The sequence below is a fragment of the Anabrus simplex genome, chromosome 1 (genome assembly GCF_040414725.1).
Source record: "Anabrus simplex isolate iqAnaSimp1 chromosome 1, ASM4041472v1, whole genome shotgun sequence".
NCBI classification, from domain to species: domain Eukaryota; kingdom Metazoa; phylum Arthropoda; class Insecta; order Orthoptera; family Tettigoniidae; genus Anabrus; species Anabrus simplex.
In genome coordinates, this window is record NC_090265.1 from 141,944,380 (window position 1) to 141,964,954 (window position 20,575).

Consider the following 20,575-nt stretch of genomic DNA (forward strand, 5'->3'; position numbering starts at 1 on the left):
AGTAATCATACTGCCTTAAAACACAACAGGCAGAACGCAGAATTTGTGCAGAAGCCAAAGGTAGGACCCGGTTGAAGTTGCTGTCAAATTTGTTTTCAATATAGATAATAGGTTATGTTACGCAGTTTATGAAGTATAAAGCTTTGTGCTTGACCTTCGACTAAGTTAAACTGATTGTGGGATTTGTTATTCAAGATGTTAGGTATGTCCTACTGGTCCAGAGTTGTTAATGTGTCTGCCAGTATCTACATTGAAAATAAATTTGACAGCAATTTCAACTGGGTCTTACTTTTGGCTTCTGCACAAATTCTGCATTCTGCCTGTTGTGTCTTGTATGCTTTCTAGTGTATTCACAATTCATCATGATTACACTCTATTTTAATACACATATCGTATGAAACACTATGCCATATAAGTTTTGTATTCAGTTTCGTTTCCATAAGATTGGAGTGTACCTTGGAGCTGTTTGAGATTATAAAAAGCTTACTACTGTCTGTAAGACAAAGATTTTTAATTAGTTTCAGACACAAGGCTTTGGATTGACAATGTGATAATTTTAATCACTTAAGTTATCACATTTTTAAGAAGTGTTTAATGTTGTTTTTTAGATGTAATGTAAATTAGTTTTAGAGACTGTGATGTAATTTTAATATTAACAATTGATTTTTTAATATGTTCACTACTGATCAAGATCAAGGTCATAATTTTAAGGTTAAGTTAAGGATGAGAATGCTCATTAAGTGAGCGAAACATGTCCCATAAAGAGATATAATTATTTGAAACTGTAACCACCTAAAGGTGGATAGTATTGAATAGGTGGACAATAAATAATTTCCTATTATAATTGTTGTTAAGTGGTATGTTCCGAGCTGTCAGTAGAGAGATGGTGTGGAATGACATTAGTAGTCGAGTATGTTTGAGTGGTGTCTTTAAAAGTAGGAAAGATCACAACATGAAGATAAAGCTGGAATTCAAGAGGACAAATTGGGGCAAATATTTGTTTATAAGAAGGGGAGTTAGGGATTGGAGTAACTTACCAAGGGAGGTGTTCATAAAAATTCTAGTTTATTTGCAATCATTTAAGAAAAGGCTAGGAAAACAACAGATGTGGAATCTGCCACCTGGGCAACTGCCCTAAATGCAGATCAGTAGTGACTGATACCAATACGAGGCTGACATATTTGAGCACTTTCAAATACCACCGGCCTGAGCCAGGATCAAACCTGCCAAGTTGGAGGATCAGAAAGCCAGCGCCTCTGGTGTTAAAGGCAGCACAACAAATTCAATGATTAGGCTAGCAATAGGACTTCTATGGAAAGCCCTCATTGCCAACCTAACTCTGCTGTTGTGGAGGCTCTGCAGTTTAACAAGAAATCTTTTCCTTGCTGATCCATATGCTGCACTGCCGTAGTCTAATGTGGATAAAATATGTGCTGTATGAAAACATGGGAGTACCATGCTGTCAGCCCCCCATGTAGTACTGCTAAGAATCTTCAAGATGTTCAGTTTTTTAACTCATCTGACTTAACACAAGTGCTTCTTCCACAATAATTTACTATAGAAAAGGAGTCCAAGAAATCTGTATGTGCCTACTTTAGAAAGTGCAACCTCCCCTAAATAAAACTCAGAATAGGGGTGAAGTGTGTGCATCTGGCAGACGCAAACAACAGATGCCTTATCCAATGAAAACCGAAAGCCATGTTTTAAGGTCCACTCTCCTAACAACTTACTGTAATTGTTGCTCTGCGACTGCTATATTTTGAGAACTATAATGCAGAGCAAAATCGGCCACATATAGCGATGGTATTACCGGTACTTCTGAACTCGCAGCAGCGGTAATGCTGGTTATTACAAGTTATAAATCTCATTTTTCAATCGTATTGGATTTCAGAGTAATAAATTATTATATTTAAAAAACCACCTTTCCAATACACAAAATCCTTATATTTAGGATGAAACCATTTAATTACAAATTGGACATGTTTCGCTCAATCTTAGTGAGCATCATCAGCCATAGATAACATAAATCATTGGTGGGTCAGGGCCCTGATCCTAGTGTATATCACAAAAGAATGTCTAATATACATTGATAAAAATATATGAATTTAACACTTTAAAAATCTATATATATAAAGTAGTTTGTCCTGACTGACTGACTGACTGACTGACTGACTGATTCATCATCGCCGAGCCAAAACTACTGGACATAAAGAAATGAAAGTTTGGGGATATATTCATATTAAGATGTAGGTGCTCGCTAAGAGAGGATTTTTGGATATTCCGTCGCTAAGGGGGTGAAAAGGGGGGTGAAATTTTAAAATGAGTGTGTCTATATCTCAAAACTTTAAAAGTTTACAGATGTGAAAATTGGCATTTAGAATCTTCTTTAAAAATAAGGAAACACGTATTTTTTTTTTTTCAGACAATCCCAATAGGAGTGGTGAAAAAGGGGTTGAATGCCTTTAATCAGGATACCGCTACTTATATCTCAGAAACTGAAGATATTACAGACCTCAAAATTGGTACTTTTGATCGCTGTCAAAAATAAAGAAACACATTTTTTGTTTTTGTTTTTGGAAAATCCAATTAATGCGAGGGTGAAAGGGGAGGGGTGAATTTTTAAAATGAGTGCATCTATATCTCAAAAGTTTTAAAGTTTAGAGATGTAAAATATGTTATTTAGAATCTTCATTAAAAATAAAGGAACACGTATTTTTTTGTTTTCGGAAAATCCCAATAGGAGGGATGAAAAGGGGTGAAAAATGGGTCGAATGCCTTTAAAGAGAATACTTATATCTCAGAAACCGAAGATATTACAGACCTCATAATTGGTACTTTTGATCGCTTTCAAAAATAAAGAAACACAATTTTTTTTTGTTTTTGGAAAATCCAATTAATGCGAGGGTGAAAGGGGAGGGGTGAATTTTTAAAATGAGTGCATCTATATCTCAAAAGTTTTAAAGTTTAGAGATGTAAAATATGTTATTTAGAATCTTCATTAAATATAAAGGAACACGTATTTTTTTGTTTCCGGAAAATCCCAATAGGAGGGGTGAAAAGGGGTGAAAAATGGGTTGAATGCCTTTAAAGAGAATACTTATATCTTAGAAACTGAATATATTACAGACCTGAAAATTGGTATTTGGGATCTACTTTAAAAATAAAGAAACAGGTATTTTTCGTTTTGGGAAAATCCAAATAATGAGGAGTGAAAAGGGGGAATGAAAATTTTAAAATGAGTGTATCTATATCTCAAAACTATTAAAGTTTATAGATGTAAAATTTGGTATTTAGAATCTCCTTTAAAAATAAAGAAACACGTACTTTTTTTGTTTTCGGAAAATCCTAATAGGAAGGGTGGAAAAGGGTGAAAAAGGGGTTGAATGCCTTTAATAAGGCTACTTATATTTCAGAACCTGAAGATATTACAGACCTGAAAATTGGTATTTGGGATCTACTTTAAAAATAAAGAAACGGGTATTTTTTCGTTTTTGGAGAATCCAAATAATGGGGGGTGAAAAGGGGGGGTGAATTTTTAAAATGAGTGTGTCTACATCTTAAAACTTTAAACGTTTACAAATGTAAAATTGGTGTTTAGAATCTCCCTTAAAAATAAAGGAACACGTATTTCTTTGTATTCTCTAAATCCCAATAGGACGGGTGTAAAAGGGTGAATGATGGGTTGAATGCCTTTAATGAGGATACATATATCTCAGAAACTGAAGATATTACAGAACTGAAAATTTGTAAATAGGATCTCCTTTAAAAATAAAGAAACACGTACATTTTTGCTTTTGGAAAATTCAATTAATGGCGGTTAAACAGGAGTGGCAAATTGGGGTGAATTTTTTGAAAGACTATATCTACGGAATATCTGAGAAGCGTAAAATGTTACAGACGTAAAAAGTGGGTATTTGGAATCTCCTGTAAGTGTAAAGAAACATAGGTGATTTGTCTTTGGAAACTCCACTTAAGGGGAACTAAAAAGGGGTGAAATTTTAAAATGAGAATTTCTACAGTATATCTCAAAAAACTTAACATGTTACACAAGTGAAAAATGGTAATTTTTTTATTCTATTAAAATAAAGAAACGTGTATTTTTATTTTTCGGAAATACCACTTGGGTTAGGGGGGAGGGGTAAAAGTGACTGAAAATGGTGTCGAATTATTTTAATTAGGCTACTGATATCTCAAAAATGAAGATATTCCACACGTGAAATTTTATTTCTGGAATCTGCTTTAAAAGTAAACAAACACGTATTCTCGGAAAATCCAATGAAGGGGGTTTGGGGGGTTAAAGGATTGAAAAAATTAATTGACTTAATTGTATGAGAATACATACATCTAATAAAAACTAAAGTTGTTACAGGCGTGAAAATTGGTATTTTGATCTCCTTTAAAAACAAAGAAAAGCGCGTTTTGGGAGGGAAACAATCTTGCGGGGGGGGGGGGGGGGAGTGAAAAGGAGTTGAATTCCTTTCATGAGGACACATAAATCAAAAACTGAAGAGGTTAGAGTGGTGATAACTGGTATTTAGAAGATCCTATCCTATTAAAGGAACAAGTATTTTTTGCCTTAATATCACTTTTTGAGGGGGGGGGGTTAGTGTGAAAGGAAGTTAAAAAACGTGAACATTGGTATTTGGAATCTCCACTAAACATAAAGAAACACGCCTTCTTTTAGTTTTCTTTTTTTTGGGGGGGGGGTAAATAAACTTAACGGCGGTGGGGTGTAAAAGAAGGTGAGACCAATTGATTTTACTCTTCATAATGTACTTATAAGGAGCCTCCATTGCTCAGGCGGCAGCGCGCCAGCCTCTCACAGTTGGGTTCCGTGTTTCAAATCTCGGTCACTTCATGTGACATTCGTGCTGGACAAAATGGAGGCGGGACAGGTTTTCTCCGGATACTCCGGCTTTCCCTGTCATCATTCATTCCAGCAACACTGTACAATATTTCATTTCATTTGTCACTCATCGATCATTGCCCCAGAGGGGAGCTTCGGCAGCCGGCACAATTCCTATTGTCGCCGCTAGATTGGACTTTATTCATTCCATCTCTGATCCTGTCGAATGATAGGAAACAGGCTGTAGACTTTCGATGTACTTATTCTGATCATAAACCGATCATTTTTAATTCTTTCCTGGGTTCTTTTTCAACAGCCATCTTTTCCTTCGGAGAACGTTCTTAGATTACAGTAGATTCTCCTGGCATATAAATAAAAATTTAAACACATTTGAAATAAACGGTAGGAATGAGATTGGCCGTCAAATTGTTCACCTCTATAATAAGGTCAATAATACACGGAGGTATGTCATTCGTATCGCCAGAAATCCCGCACACTTGCCTACGCGCGACAATGGTGCTGGTCACATTGTCAACAATGACAATGGCAGCAGATGTAATTTACCGCCAAGTAGCGGTCTTGCATATTGCTGTGGGGTGCAGAACATATAATAATAATAATAATAATAATAATAATAATAATAATAATAATAATAATAATAATAATAATAATAATAATAATAATAATAATAATAATAATAATAATAATAATCTGGACCGTCGTCACATGCGCCGCCCACGCTGGAAACGGGTCCTGGACGGCTAATGACTAAGAATGCAGGCCGGCCGTGGGTTCAGTAGGCTACCGCCAAGGAACTCAAGACGACACCACGACAGATCCCCTGAAGGATTTGATCCATATTAAAAATGCTTATAGGAAAAGATGGCAAAGATTTAGGGACCCAACTAACTGGGTGGAATACCTGGACCTAGCCCGGGAAGTACGAAATCGATTGCTGGAAAGAAAGATTGAAAAATGGGAGGAAACTTGCCGTAACCTATTAGAAAACGAGACAGATCGCGGATTCTCGCAGAAAAGGAATCAGATCGCGAATTTCGGCGGATTATATATCTAAAACAATAAGCATTCAATTACAAATTTCAGTATAATACCGTAGCGAAGCACGGGTATCTTGCTAGTAATCAATAAGATTATATGTGTCTATTAAAACAAAAATTGATCATTAAAATTGCTTAAAATATAAAATGGAATGGATGACTTAAAATGTTAAAATAGTATGTAGTGATTAGATGTTCTTAAAAATCGTTGTCCAATCGCTCGATTGCATTAGACTGTTTATGATGAAAACAGTTTTTCATATCAGGGTGAGCTCTTATTATAAACTATGATGCTGTTTTTTAAGAATAATCATGATGAGGAATGCTAAAATCACATATGTTGGTTGAAAAACGAAGTTCACTGATGATAAAATGTTGTCTAGATCGGCGTAAATTAGCCTTTATGGGATTCCTCACGTTATTTATGTTTTCTATGGCTGATGATGCTCACTAATATTGAGCGAAACATGTCCAATTTGTAATTAAATGGTTTCATCCTAAATATAAGGATTTTGTGTATTGGAAAGGTGGTTTTTTTAAATATAATAATTTATTAATGCTGGTTATGACAATCAAAAACAGAGTGACACCAAGAACCGATCCCTGTGGGACTATACTCCTGAACATGATACTGCAAATATGCCTTCCCTACTTGGACATAGAATAGAGAGAGGGACAAAAAATTCGCAATAAAAACCAGCAAGTAACCTCCGAATTTCCACTGATACAGGGCTGAAAAGATGCCACGTCATCATGTGGTGTCGCAGGCCTTTTCCAAATTGAAGAAAACAAGACACCAAATCCTGGAGAGAGCAACTCAAAAACCACACACCATATGAGTAGTCTATTCACCATCCTTTCAAACAGTTTACACAGACAGTTGGGAAGATAAATAGGTCTGTATCTTCCTGCACATTTAGGGTCTTTATCAGGCTTGGCAAGAAGAATCCTCCTCTCGCCACTGTGACACAAACCTGCCCTCTAACCAGATTCGCCTGAACACTCCTAGAAGATATAAATAACAAGACTCCTTGCTGAGGTGTTTCAACATCTGGTTATGGACATATCTCTGAAGTGTGACTTAAAAAATGTAGATGATACGGCATTCTGCTTCCTGCCTCAGAGCAAGGAAATCAGTATGGTAGTTCTCAGAACCAGACACAGCCACAGCCATGAAGTGACAGCAGCTGTGGGTGGATCAGTGACTATACTGCCCACAATGAAAATTCCCTGCACATAAGTCCATCAGCATTTCCATTTTTCCAGCTGGCATGAGGTGAGGGCAAATATCGTTCATCTCCACTTCGTCCTGTCTATCCACCATTCCTCAGGGTATGGTGCTCCAGTCCAGATTCCGTCATCCAATGCTATTCTTCACAGAATCCATCCATCGTAATCTTGGTCTTCCTCCTCTCTTCCCTGTCATCTGCCTTTCCAGTGTTTGTCTTGGCAGTCTCTTCTTTCATTCTTTCATCCGCTTGACATATACAAACCACCTCAATCTGTTCTGTTCCAGTTTTGCAATTTAGTTTTTGTATCTTTAGCTCATTTTGTATGTCTTCATTTCTCGCTCTTGTCTTCTGTAGCACACTCCCCTAGAATTTCATTTCAGCTACTTCTACCCTACTATCATCCCTCTGAAACATTGTCTAGGTTTCTGCTGCATACATCATTATAGGTAAGTAATATTCCTTGTTTATTATTTCTTTAGCCTTCATTGGCACATCTTTATTCCACATTAATCTCCATACCTGGTGGTAAAAAGCACTCCCCAATTTCATCCTCGTACTAATTTCCAAATCCAGTCTTCCATTATATTTCAGTTCACTCCCCAAGTATTTCAAGTATTCTACTATTTCCAGTTCCTTGTCTCGAATTTTGATAACTCCCTTACTTCTTCTACTCATCACTATAGTCTTGCTCTTCCCCACGTTGTTTCTCAATTCTTCTGTGCAGTACATTCAGCTGTTGTTGTGCCTCCTCATCTTCTCCCCAGAGAACATCATCTGCAAACATCATTACATTCATTTTCCCTCTATAAACTTCCCTTGCTGCCTTTACTGTGTCATCCATCACCATTAAGAATGGTAAAGGTGACAACATGCTCCCTTGTTTTAGCCCGTTGTCAATTCCAAACCAATCTGTTCAACCCACTGATTTCTCCACAATGCTGTAACTGTTATCATATATTGCTTTTATCACCATTATTAGTTCCTTGCCAAAGCACCTGTGTGTCAGGTTTTTCCAAATTTTTGCTCTGGGGATGCTTGGTATGCCTTTTCTAAGTCTATAAAAGTCATTACTATATCCTTCCCTTATTGCCAGCCATTTTTCATGATGTGTCTCAGAATGAAAATGAGTTCCACATTTGCTCTTCCACCTCTGAATCCAAATTGTTGTTCTTGTAAATGACTTTATGATGATCCTTGGTATTGATTGGAATGGAAGTCAGCTGCTCTGTTAATAGTATTTTGGAATTCTTTAGCAACAGTTTCATTTTGAAGTTTGGAGGTATTAAATTTCTTCCTTGAAGGATCTGTGAAACAAGTATGTGGTTTATGATGCACCAGAATTCTGAGTCTGCTGATAAGAAGTCTATGATCCATCCAATAGTCATTGATGTTTCTAGCTGTCTTTGTGATGAGGACATCTTTCTTGTCGCATTGTTGAGTTATGACAATCAATGAGGTGCCAGTGTTTTGAATGTGGGTGCATCCATGTAGTCTTGTATCTGGTTGTAAAATGGAATTGTGTGTTGGTGATGAAGAGTTCATGCTCAGCACAGAGGACAAGAAGTAGTAATCCATTTGTATTACAGTTTCCTATGCCTTGATTGCCCATGACATTACCCTATAGCCAATTATCTTTACCCACTCAAGCATTAAAGTCACAAAGTAATAATTTATCCATGGTGGGCACTTTGGAAAGTATTGTATTCAGTTGATGGTAGAATTGATTCTTAGAATTTTCAGAGCTGTCCAAAGTGAGAGTGGTGAATTTATCTCCAAATAGCAGTATGCAGAGGGTCATGCGAGTCTTTCATTGACTGCAGTAGGTCTTAATCTAAGCATGTTTACCAGTTTAGTTTTCATTGCAAATCCAACACCATGAATTCAATGTTCACCTTCACTTTTCACTTTCAAGAAGATGGTTGCCTGAACTAGTTTTCCCTCACTCAGCAATCTAGTTTCACTTAATGTGGCAACGTCAATGTTTATCCTTGCTAGGTCGTGTGTGACAAGAGCTGTTCACCTTTCAGGTTTGGTATTGTTGTCTAGTAATGTTCTGATATTCCACGATCCTATAAGCAAAGTTCTCTCATGTTCACGACCACAAAATTTGGGTGTCCCCCTGGGTGCGGTTTTGCAGCTGGGATCTGAGTGTGGCTACTGATGTTTAGCCCCCATTTTCTGGGGCCTTCCCCATTCAGGGTGGGCAGCAGTGATCCTAAATCTTAACCATGGTGGCTGGGGTTAACTCTCAACAAGTAGTCAGGGGAACCTGTCCCCTTCAGAGCATGTTTCCATGTTGCAGATAGGGGGTTCCCTATAGAGATGATCTTCGGATCCATGGACCAACAGGTAGCCTAATTCCTGGGGGCTTTCAAATACTGGGACACCCTCCCTCCAGAAGACATAAATATGGAGGGTCCTAACACAGGGTAATGTGCTGTGTAAGATGGCGCATTGTCGTGTAACAAAATCACTTTGCCATGTCTTCTGGCCCATTCTGGTCGTTTCTCGATCAATGTGGGATTTAAATTAAGAAAACATACACCCAGCCCCCTGCCGGAAATCGAACCTGAGACCCCTGTGACCAAAGGCCAGCATGCTAACCATTTAGCCATGGAGCCGGACACCAGGATTGAGTTAGCTGGAAAATTTATAATGTCCAGTAACAGACCATTTATATATATATATTTTTTGCTAGGGGCTTTACGTCGCACCGACACAGATAGGTCTTATGGCGACGATGGGATAGGAAAGGCCTAGGAGTTGGAAGGAAGCGGCCGTGGCCTTAATTAAGGTACAGCCCCAGCATTTGCCTGGTGTGAAAATGGGAAACCACGGAAAACCATTTTCAGGGCTGCCGATAGTGGGATTCGAACCTACTATCTCCCGGATGCAAGCTCACAGCCGCCTCTACGCGCACGGCCAACTCGCCCGGTACCATTTATATTGGTATTATAAATTTACTCATTCGGGTCAAATATTTCAGGTTGGTTTTCTTCATCATTTCATCCTCATCACGACCCACAGGTCACCTACGGGCGTCAAATCAAAAGACCTGCACCTGGCAAGTTGAACCCGTCCTGGGATCTCCCAGCACTGAAAGCCATACGCCATTTCATTTTTTACATTCCTGGTTGCCAGCGTTTAGCCCCAGTATTCTAACAGCAGTGTGCTAACACTGGGGCGAAACACTGGTAACCAAAGTCTGGGTGGTCCCTACCTTCCCCAGAGCAACAGGCGCCTGGGGAACAACAATCTTCACAGGTGTTGCTGGAAGAAAATATGAACCTGGGAGACTCTTTGCTATAATGCTTCAGTCTAGTGGCTTGGGAGGTACATTCAAATAATGAAACTTATGGCACGCTTCCTGGTATGAAAGATGACCCAGTGTCTTGGTCTCCTAGGTCTTTTTCTCACTGAGATAGATAAGATAGTTTCTATCTTGATAATGAAGACCAGGGCAGTTAGTGCACCTGTTCAGATGTGTGCATGCTCTGTTCCACGCCATGAGCTTCTTTTCCACATGTACCATACATGGACCAATTCGAACGAGATACCATGTGTCCGAACCTTTGGGAGTCATAACACCGCTTGGGAGGCAGAGGCCTCACATCACAACGATAGGTTGTTACCTTGATTTTCTCTGGTAACACTGACAACTTGAAGGAGACAATGAAAGCACTGGTGGCACCGTCTTCACTGCTGAAGTTGTGCATAATGCACTGGATGTGTCATGCCATGGTTTTCATGTCTTCCATCAGCTCATCGTCATTGTTCAAGATCAGATCGTGATGGAAGATGACTCTCCAAACCAAATTCAAGGATTTGTGCTCTTCCACTTAAATTGAAATTTCACCAAAGTAGTTGCACTTGAGCAACCAATCAGCCTTAACTGCAGTGCACGTTTTGAGCAACAAACTACCACCACACATCTTCAAATTCGCCATTAGATACTTTCAATGTGTCAATTTAACCTGCTTGAAGTTGTGACCATCAATTCTGGTAGCAACCAGGAACCTAGGGAAGCTGATATCCATCATTTCACGCTACACATGTTCCAACAGGGTTGCACCCCATAGGAAATCAAAAGTTTAAGACCTGGGTGGAGGAACACCCTGGACAGGCTTTTGACATTTATTAGCCATGTCCGAGAACACCCTTCCTGAATTCCACCCACTCCAATCAGAGGTCTCTGTGGCAGACAACACAGCACCAATCTGGTCATAACAGGTATAGCCAGAAGTCCAATGTTAAACAATGCCTAGGACGGGCTGACACTCTGCTCCCACACTTCAGTGTTATCCCACTACTGCTTACCATGGGGACTTTTGACTGCTGGATTACCCCCGTCCCAGTTTGTCTCTTTAGTTAACATTGTCATCTTAGGCTCCCTCAATAACCATCAATATTCTAAAGGCTAATGCCTTGTCGATGCAACCACTCTCTTCTTTCATTGATTGTTCGTTTCAGTTCCATGTAAGTGTCACAACCTAACCTCTTCTTGATATCATGCAAATACTTCATCCAAGGTCTTCCTCTTCCTTTCTTTCCCAGCACTTTCCCTTCAAGAATGTTAGTGATAAAAGTGTTGTGTTTGATGACATATCCAACAAATTTTAATTTCCTGTTTTCCATTTCTATTAATAATCTTCTTTCTTTAACTTCCCTTAATACAGGTTTGTTTTCCTTTCCATCCACCTCATTCTGGTCATTTTCCACCATATCCACATTTCAGCAGCTTCAAGTCTATTCCTTTCTAATTTACCCAGAGTCCAACTCTCACGTCCATACTGCAGCATACTTCCCCAAGGTACCCATATCGACGGCAAGCTTTGCAGGAAATCAAGTCAACATGAGGCACTGATCACCAGAGCTCCTGTCCTCAAATCATCCATGTAGGCATGTAACCCATAGCATGTACAGAGCTTAAAAACAATAATATGCTCTGGCATTCAGCCATGTGGGGACCTATGTCATCGGGCAGATAATACTATGGGTACACGACTCTCCCACCTGAGGGATTTTGAGTATGATCTCACGTGCGAGGCTCTTCCCCAGGCAGCACGCACAAAAGTTTTGATCAGTCTATAACTAACCCTCGAGAGGGGACAGATTGCGAGATGACACTTTTCGTCACCTTCTACGATAGGCAAGAACTGTGGATGTATTCAAACCCTCCCACCCACCGACACACAGGGGGTCCAATTCACGATTCCAATGGCATAATTCATTTCCACAGCTAGGTTCCCCCTTTTAGTCGCTTCTTATGACATGCAAGGGGTACAGTGAATGTATTCATCTGTGGCTCCCCTCTCAGAGGATCAGACTGGATGAGAGTGGTATAAATCTGGAGAAAGAAATGAATGAAGATCAGAGTGGTTTCGGTACACTAGAAGAGGAAATAGAGGCAACTGTTAAAGAAACTAAGAATGGAAATGCAGTTTGTATAGATGAAATCCCAGTTGAACTCAAGGTCCTGCAGGAGATGGGGAAAGGAAATATTTGTAAAACTTTGTCAAGAAGTATACTTAACAGGAAAATGACCATAAGACTTCTTGTAAATTATAACATTACCACTAGAAAAGAGGACAAAATACTAAGAAAAATGAAGAATACAGAATACTAAGCTTAATATCTCGTGCTGCCAAAATACTATTAAAAGTAATTAACAAAAGGATTTATGGGCAAATGGAGAATTGTTTTAAATGATATTTTTTTAGGTACTGGTAACTTGATGTTTGGTATAATGCTTTTAAAATCCACTCTTTGCATCTTACTCTCCCAGATGAAGTACACAAAATTACCACTCCTCTCTTATATATAAAATATTGTTATTTTTTTAAACCATTGATAAACATTTTCATACCACAAAATTCTCACGACCATTATTAGGCTTCTCATTGTCATTTCAGCTTTGCCTGGTACAGAGGCAATGTTTTTTGTTTATTGTGATCTGAATATTTTAATTGGTCTTGGAAGGTGCTATTGACATCTATACATATAAAATAACAGTTTCGTCTGTACAAAGCGTGTTTTTTAAGTAAGGTCCGTTTTGCTGTAGACACTAGTAGTTTGCGCGCATATCGCAATGAGCGCATATCGCAATGAGCGCATGTGTCGTGTACCGGCATGCCTGTGCTCAGTTTCAACTCTGTAGCTAACTTGTACGGTTCTGTTCTGTGCTTTCAAAATGTTTAAGACTATCAACTCGCCCGCCGCGTGTGAGGTTCGGTCAGTGGTACGGTTTTTGTCAGCAAGGAACCTATCTGCTGCAGAAATTCATCGACAGATTTGCGAAGTGTACGGTGACACTGTTATGAGTGAAAGCAAAGTGCGTAATTGGGTATGACAATTCAAAGATGGCCGTGACAACGTCCATGATGAGGACCGCTCCCCCTTCTTTGATTACAGACGATTTGGTGGCTTCAATTGAAGCGAAGATTTGTGAGAACAAGTGCTTCACAATAACAGGTCTCTCAAACGAATTTCCTGACATGTCGAGATCAGTGCTTTACAACATTGTTTCTGAACACCTAAAGTTTAAGAAACTGTGCTCCTGTTGGGTCCCAAAACTCCTAACAGAGGACCACAAAAACCAAAGATTTGAGTGTGCGATGAAGTTCTTGACTCATTATGATGAAGAAGGTGACGGCTTCTTGAGTCAGATCGTAACTGGAGACGAAACATGGGTTTTGCATATCACGCCCGAATCAAAGCAACAGAACATGGAATGGAGACACACACACACACACACTCTCTCTCTCTCTCTCTCTCTCTCTCTCTCTCTCTCTCTCTCTCTCTCTCTCTCTCTCTCTCTCTCTCTCTCTCGCCTGTAAAGGTGAAGGCCAAACAGACTCTGTCCCAGCGCAAAATCATGGCGTCGGTGTTTTGGGATAGGCGTAGCGTTTTGTTGGTTGACTTCATTCAACGAGGAACCACTATCAATGCAGAAGTATACTGCCAAACCCTGAGAAAGCTACGCAGAGCAATTCAAAATAAAAGACGCGGTGTGCTGACAAAGGGAATTGTCTTCCTCCATGACAATGCAAGACCTCACACTGCAGGTCAGACCCGTGATTTATTGAACAGTTTTGGCTGGGAAGTTTTAGACCACCCACCCTACAGTCCTGATCTTGCATCGAGTGATTACCATCTGTTCCTCCACCTCAAACATCACCTCAGTGGCAACCATTACAATGATGACGACGATGTGAAAACGGCAGTGAACTCTTGCTTATCGGAGCAGGCGGCAAGTTTCCATGAAGAGGGTATTTTAAAATTGGTTACGAGGTATGATAAGTGTTTGAACAAACTTGGCAACTATGTTGAAAAATAGAGTGAAGTATGTACTTTCTGAAAATAAATTTACTTTTTTGAAATAACCTTTCCTTGTGTACGTATTTTCAAACGGACTTTACTTAAAAAAACACGCCTTGTACATAGCTCAGAATTAAAAAAAAAATACTATTTCTGTACCGAACATGTCCACAGTAACAAGGAAATGCACTTTTTACTTTTCCATAATGCCTGCCTTCCTGCACGCGAATCATGAGAAAACTGCTCAAGAGAATTTAATGAAAATCAGTACGTTAAGTCAGGGAATAAGTTGCTACAATCTAGACCATAAATAATTTTATTCATGTTAAGTGAAATGGGAGTTTAGGGGAAGGCCTAAAATTTAATTCTCAAATACTTGTGTTATTAGTGGTCCTATTGATAAATACTACATGACTAATGTTATATAGTATTAAATTTCTGATCATTTATGTCTTGTACATTTTTACCATACTGGCTTTGATAACAGAGATATTCATGAATAGGGATTATTTTTTGCCAAGTCTATATCAGCGCCAAGTCACGTGAAAATAGGTATGTAAAGTCTGGGAATAAGGAACTACAGTCTACGTTATAAATAATTTTTATCAGATGCCCTAATATCACAGAGTCAGAGAAAACTAAATGTGAAGGCCTACAATATAGAAAGCTCATAAAAAATAGATCAACAGTAATATTACATTGACCATTGTTTGTTGTGATGTGCTTTATGTTTTCTGCTGTCACTCATCGCCGATAGATGGGATTACTGCTGTGTACGGAGTACAATAGCCTGCCTGAATATTGGCGCGAAGTAGGTCGGGAGTTAGATAACTCTTTCCTTTAGCATGCCATTCCTCTGGTTCATAAATTTTCTGATACTACTGATATGTAACACACTGGGACATCATAGCATTTGAGCTATTCAATCCCTACTCTGAGGCACTGAATAGAATGAGCAATGTGCACATTTGACGGAATAATGGCAGAAGAGTGTTCGCGGCTGTCTGCGGCCTGGTCATTTCAGCACTGGAAGTTTGGACTGTTAGATCGGCACCGCAGTACTGTTCATCAAAAGTGAGAGAATGTGCAGTTTTTCATTTAACCTTCTTGGAGCCAGGAGCAGATCTGGTCGGCTGCTCACCATCAGCTGGAAGAGGCCAGAGCTCTACCTCCACTCTACTACTGTAAAGTGCCAGGCCGTTTTCAGTGGAAATACATGTATTTTAAAATAAGCGTATATCTACCAGTGTATCATTTATTTTTAGGAAGATAAAAACATTTTCGCACTTTCTCAATATCTACTTTGAAAAAATCATTTACGATACAAAAGCATATACGTAATTATGTATAATGTATTTCTAAATACAATTCTATAGAATAACTAATTTGAACGAGAAAAATAAAAACATGTTTGTTTGTCCAACCCTTGTCCCGTTTCCCTACGGGGTCGGGTATGAGGTGAGATGAATTTGTCGTGGCAGTTTTTTATGACCGGATGCCCTTCCTGACGTCAATCTCATCAGAGGAGTTAATGAGAGATGAAATGAATGACGTGATATATGATAGTAGGGAGAGGGTGAAACCCGGTGCCGGCACATAGCCTACTCCTGTCGAATAGCACCAAGGGGTCTGCTCAAGGCTTAACGTCCCCATCCGACGGACGAATCACCATCAACAGCGTCATATGCCCTCACTCCATATGAGCACTGCGGAGAGGTTTGGAATTTAATCCAGGCTTTTGGCATGCAATCTAGTGATTAGAAATTGTATACCACCACCTCCCCTACCCTGCCGGCCAACATTCTGATGGTGAAAATTTTTTCGAGAAAAATAAAAACATAAAAAATAAAAATTCAGACATATGTCACTAGCAAAAAGAAGACAATTTTACTCACCGATAAAATTCGTGTTTATGTATCGATGTATGGAAAATACTGACAAAACTGGACAACATAGTATGAAAATCATTCTGAATTGTTAAGAAAATAAAAAATAATAGTTGATATTATAGTTTTTGTTTCCAGCATAATCTATTTATCGTTCTTGGTTCTAGTACCTATTTGACAAAGAATTTTACAATACAACAGAATATATGTAATTAAGAAATCTATGGCATTAAAGCCTTGATTTACTTGGGCTTACCAAGCGACCGCTGCTCAGTTCCGAGACCTGCAGTTTACCAGGTGAGGCATGGTCAGTGAGACAAATCCTCTCGGTCATTATTCTTGGTTTTCTAGACCGGGGTCACCCCTTTCACCCTCAGATATCTCCTCAATTGCAATTACTTAGGGTCACTTAGATTGAGTGAACCTCGAACCAACCCTCAGGACCAGGCAAAAATTCTTGACCTGGGTGGAAATCGAACCCATGACCTCCGGGTGAGAGGCTGGCCCACTATATTTGACCCGCGGGGACCGGTATTTACGTAATGATAGAGGACTATATGTGACTATAAACTTTAGCAGAGAGAAAGTTAAAAGTAAATTTAAGTATGACATGGGCGGAGAAGCAGACGAAGGGGCACGTTTAGGTCCAAGAAGTTCCTTGAAGGAGACAGGAGGTTGAGGAATGTTTACGGGGTTCATTGGGACAAATTTCCACAAAATGTGCCCCAGATACATCATCATCATCATCATCATCATCATCATCTTCGTTATCACTAGTTTCATCTACCACCATATTCAGAGTAGCTTTAGTGCCGTTAGAAACATTTAAACATCTCTTCTTTAGCTGCAATGCTTCCGCGGGCGTGTCCAGTAAAATTTCGTCGCTACTCTCTGAACTAAATTCACTATCACTATCCGATAAATCATCCGCATTAACTTCGCATTGTTCCAAATACTGCATTAATTTATCGTCTTTAATACATGGTGAAAAAATAACACGTGAACTACTTGCCATTTTACTGTCACAAATCCACTCACTCCTTCTGACCGGTTAGCGGTATTTGTAAACACAGGAAACGACTCTTGTGAAAGCTCTAACACCCTCTTAGAACTGCCAAAGCAAGGTCAGGCACACAATGACATGTAGCCCCTTTACTACAGGTTGTAACAAAAGTATGCACGTCACTATAGGTTGCCTCAAAATTATGTATATCACAGAATTTTAGGCCAGCCGATGTTATCGGCTCGGGCAACTTCCGACTGGATTTTAAAAGGCTGACCTGATCGGCTTTGGCAATTTAAAGGGTGGGTGCTTGCACTACTGCCTGGCACCAAGAGAGTTAATTAAGTATTTTATGATAACAATGCTTTTAATCACTACATTCCTACTGACGTCATCGTAATGACCTATGTTTACTTCAGTTGGGAGACCCACAAAGACAGTCTTTCGAAGAATTACATAGCGAAGCATGGGTACATCGGCTGGTGATTCATTGACTCGACTCCAACTGGTGAAAATCTGTTAAGTTTGAGACTGAAGGGTACATATACTCTTTGCGAAATGAGAGAACATGTTTTTGCAATAAGTGGGTAAATGACTTAGCATGCAGCAGTATCCTTAGAAATAATAATAATAATAATAATAATAATAATAGTAATAATAATAATAATAATGTTATTTGCTTTACAACCCACTAACTACTTTTATGGTTTTCAGAGACGCCGAGGTGTCAGAATTTAGTCCCGCAGGAGTTCTTTTACGTGCCAGTAAATCTACCGACATGAGGCTGATGTATTTGAGCACCTTCAAATACCACTGGATTGAGCGAGGATCGAAGCTGCCATTTTGGGGTTAGAAGGCCAGTACCTCAACCATCTGAGCCACTCAGCCCGGTGTATCCTTAGAAATAAAGACTGAAGTAAATGATCACTTAATATTAATACTAGGTACTAAAATGAAATTAAAGATGTGATATTTCAAGATTCAGCATTGATTTCAAAGGTTAGGTTGTATACTCTCTTGTCTGGTCAAATTTCATAGCAGCTGTTCCCACGTAAATTAATAGTAAAAAGTTTATCATAATTATACAGAGGGCTTGAAATATGTTTCCATAATGCATTTAAAGTTAAATTAGATGGTTTTAAGTAAGAAAATTTAAATGTTTGCCATAGTAACCTCTGGAGTGATGCTATTACAAATTTTAAGAATGAAAAAACGAAAAGAAAAAACTGTACATTCACAGAGTACTAGTATATGAATTACAAAATATCTTAACAAGTAAGCCACTGTATGAAAAAACATTTGCAAAAAGTTTTGAGCGAACTTGTTGCTTTTCCACATCGATTTAATTTTTTTGGGGGGGTATCCTTTTGGATTTTCATGGAAAATCAGATGTAACAACAAGCTGCTATAGCGAGTATATTTATAGCTGTTATGAATTCTCATTACAACAGACTTCTACTGTATAACAGTCAGACAATGATGATATTATCATATCTTTATCATTCATGGAATCACCACTCTGAAATGCCACTTACCTTCAGCTACTTCCAGGTTGAGACTGGAAAAAATATTTGTAAGTTTAGACTCAAGATCTTTTTTGGCAACAAATAACCTTTCCAGCCAAGTCTGAATACCAGGAATTTTACTTCCAGCTTGTACATCTGAGTTAAATAATCCAGAAAGGAATTTCATGACATGTTCTTCAATATTCACAGTAGGAAGAGGAGGTGGAATAACATCTCTGACATTCTGAAGTTGAATCTCCAACTTTTCCAGCTGCTGTTTCACGAGTGCTACGTCTTCTGCCAGTTTTGCATGAATTTCAAGTTGTCGACAGAGCATTTCATTCTGAAAATGGAATGTGAAATTAAGAGAAGGTAAAAATAAAAATTCTCGAAATTAAAATATATCTATATAGAAGCCAAATACCACTTGCTCACTGATCACTGTCTATAAAAACTCAAAATGTAGAAGTTCAATTTTCACATGGTGGTTGCTGTTATGTGTTAAATGCTAACTAAGAAAAAGTTCCAAAAAATTCCATTCCTAATGGGATGAAAGAGGCAATTCCCTAAAACCAAAATATTCACTCCTCTGAAACCATTCACCGGACAAATGTGAAATTTCACACAATGGTTCTTCCCTTATGAAACAGATGTGTAATAAGACAAGTTTAGAAAAGAATTCACCCCTTAAGGGGTTAATACATGAAAGCAAAAATATTCACATCTCTGAAACCACTTGACATACGAGGTTGAAATTTTACATGATGACTTCTCCTCTACATCTTAGATTTTAAATTTCTGAAAACAATAAAGTGGTTTGGTGGGAGGGGGTGTTGAGAGAGAGAGAGAGAGAGAGAGAGAGAGAGAGATGTCTAATGACAAAAAATAATTTGACATACAAGGTTTTAAACAGGGAGTGAGACCCACTGACAAAAATATTCATTTCTCTTTTAAACTGTTTCACTTATGAAGTTAAAATTTCACCCCTCAGGGAGTTAAATGGGGGTTAAGATCTGAAAAGAAAAATATTCATTCCTCCAAAATCATTTAACACACAAAGACAAAAAAAATTCCTAATGACTGTATATATTTTACATTTTAGGTGTGAAATATGAAATATTTTTTAATATTCCACCCCTAAGGGGTTAAATAGGGTTACCCATTAAATTAATAATAATAATAATAATAATAATAATAATGACACACAAAAATAACTAGTGTGTGTCACTGACCTATCTAGGGCAGGGGGCATGGCATACAGGCTGACTAGCCAGCTGCACTCATGGCAGAGTACTGGTATTGCAACAAGTTATGTTCTATGCAAGAATGGAGAGAAGTGACTTCATTAAGATAAGTTCCAAATTTCAAGTTTTTAATGATTTAAACAGAAACATAAATGTTTATACATTTCTAAATATTTTTGAGTGTAATTTGATAAAATCTGATGATGTTCTTTCAAGAATGAAATGTCATTCTATTTTAATTAAGTTATTTCTTTTTAGGTGTAATACTGTTACCATATATTTTCTTCTTCAGGTTGTTTATAAATTTATTTATTCAAAATTAGTTTTGGCAGACTGAAGAACAGAACAGTTAAAGAAAGAAAAAAAAGAGCCTTTTTCGGCATTTCTACATTCTCCATTTCATTCTGAAGTCTTCTCTATATCATTTTGCCTTCATTTGTATTAACCTCCTACCTGTTTCCATCTCCTCCTTTCCTTCATCTTG

The 20,575-nt window shown here is 38.4% G+C and overlaps 1 protein-coding gene across 7 annotated transcripts in view; it reads right to left on the reverse strand.

The window, feature by feature from the left end:
• LOC136884987 (klaroid protein) overlaps positions 1 to 20,575 on the reverse strand; it is a 184,206-nt gene that overhangs the window by 92,178 nt on the left and 71,453 nt on the right. For all 7 annotated transcript variants that reach the window (XR_011019001.1, XM_068230421.1, XM_068230419.1 and 4 more), the window contains one exon: positions 18,878 to 19,190. Coding sequence is in view for 6 of the 7 variants with exons in the window: in XM_068230421.1 (XP_068086522.1) it covers positions 18,878 to 19,190 (313 nt within the window). In the remaining variant the exon portion in view is untranslated. The remainder of the gene's footprint in view (positions 1 to 18,877; positions 19,191 to 20,575) is intronic.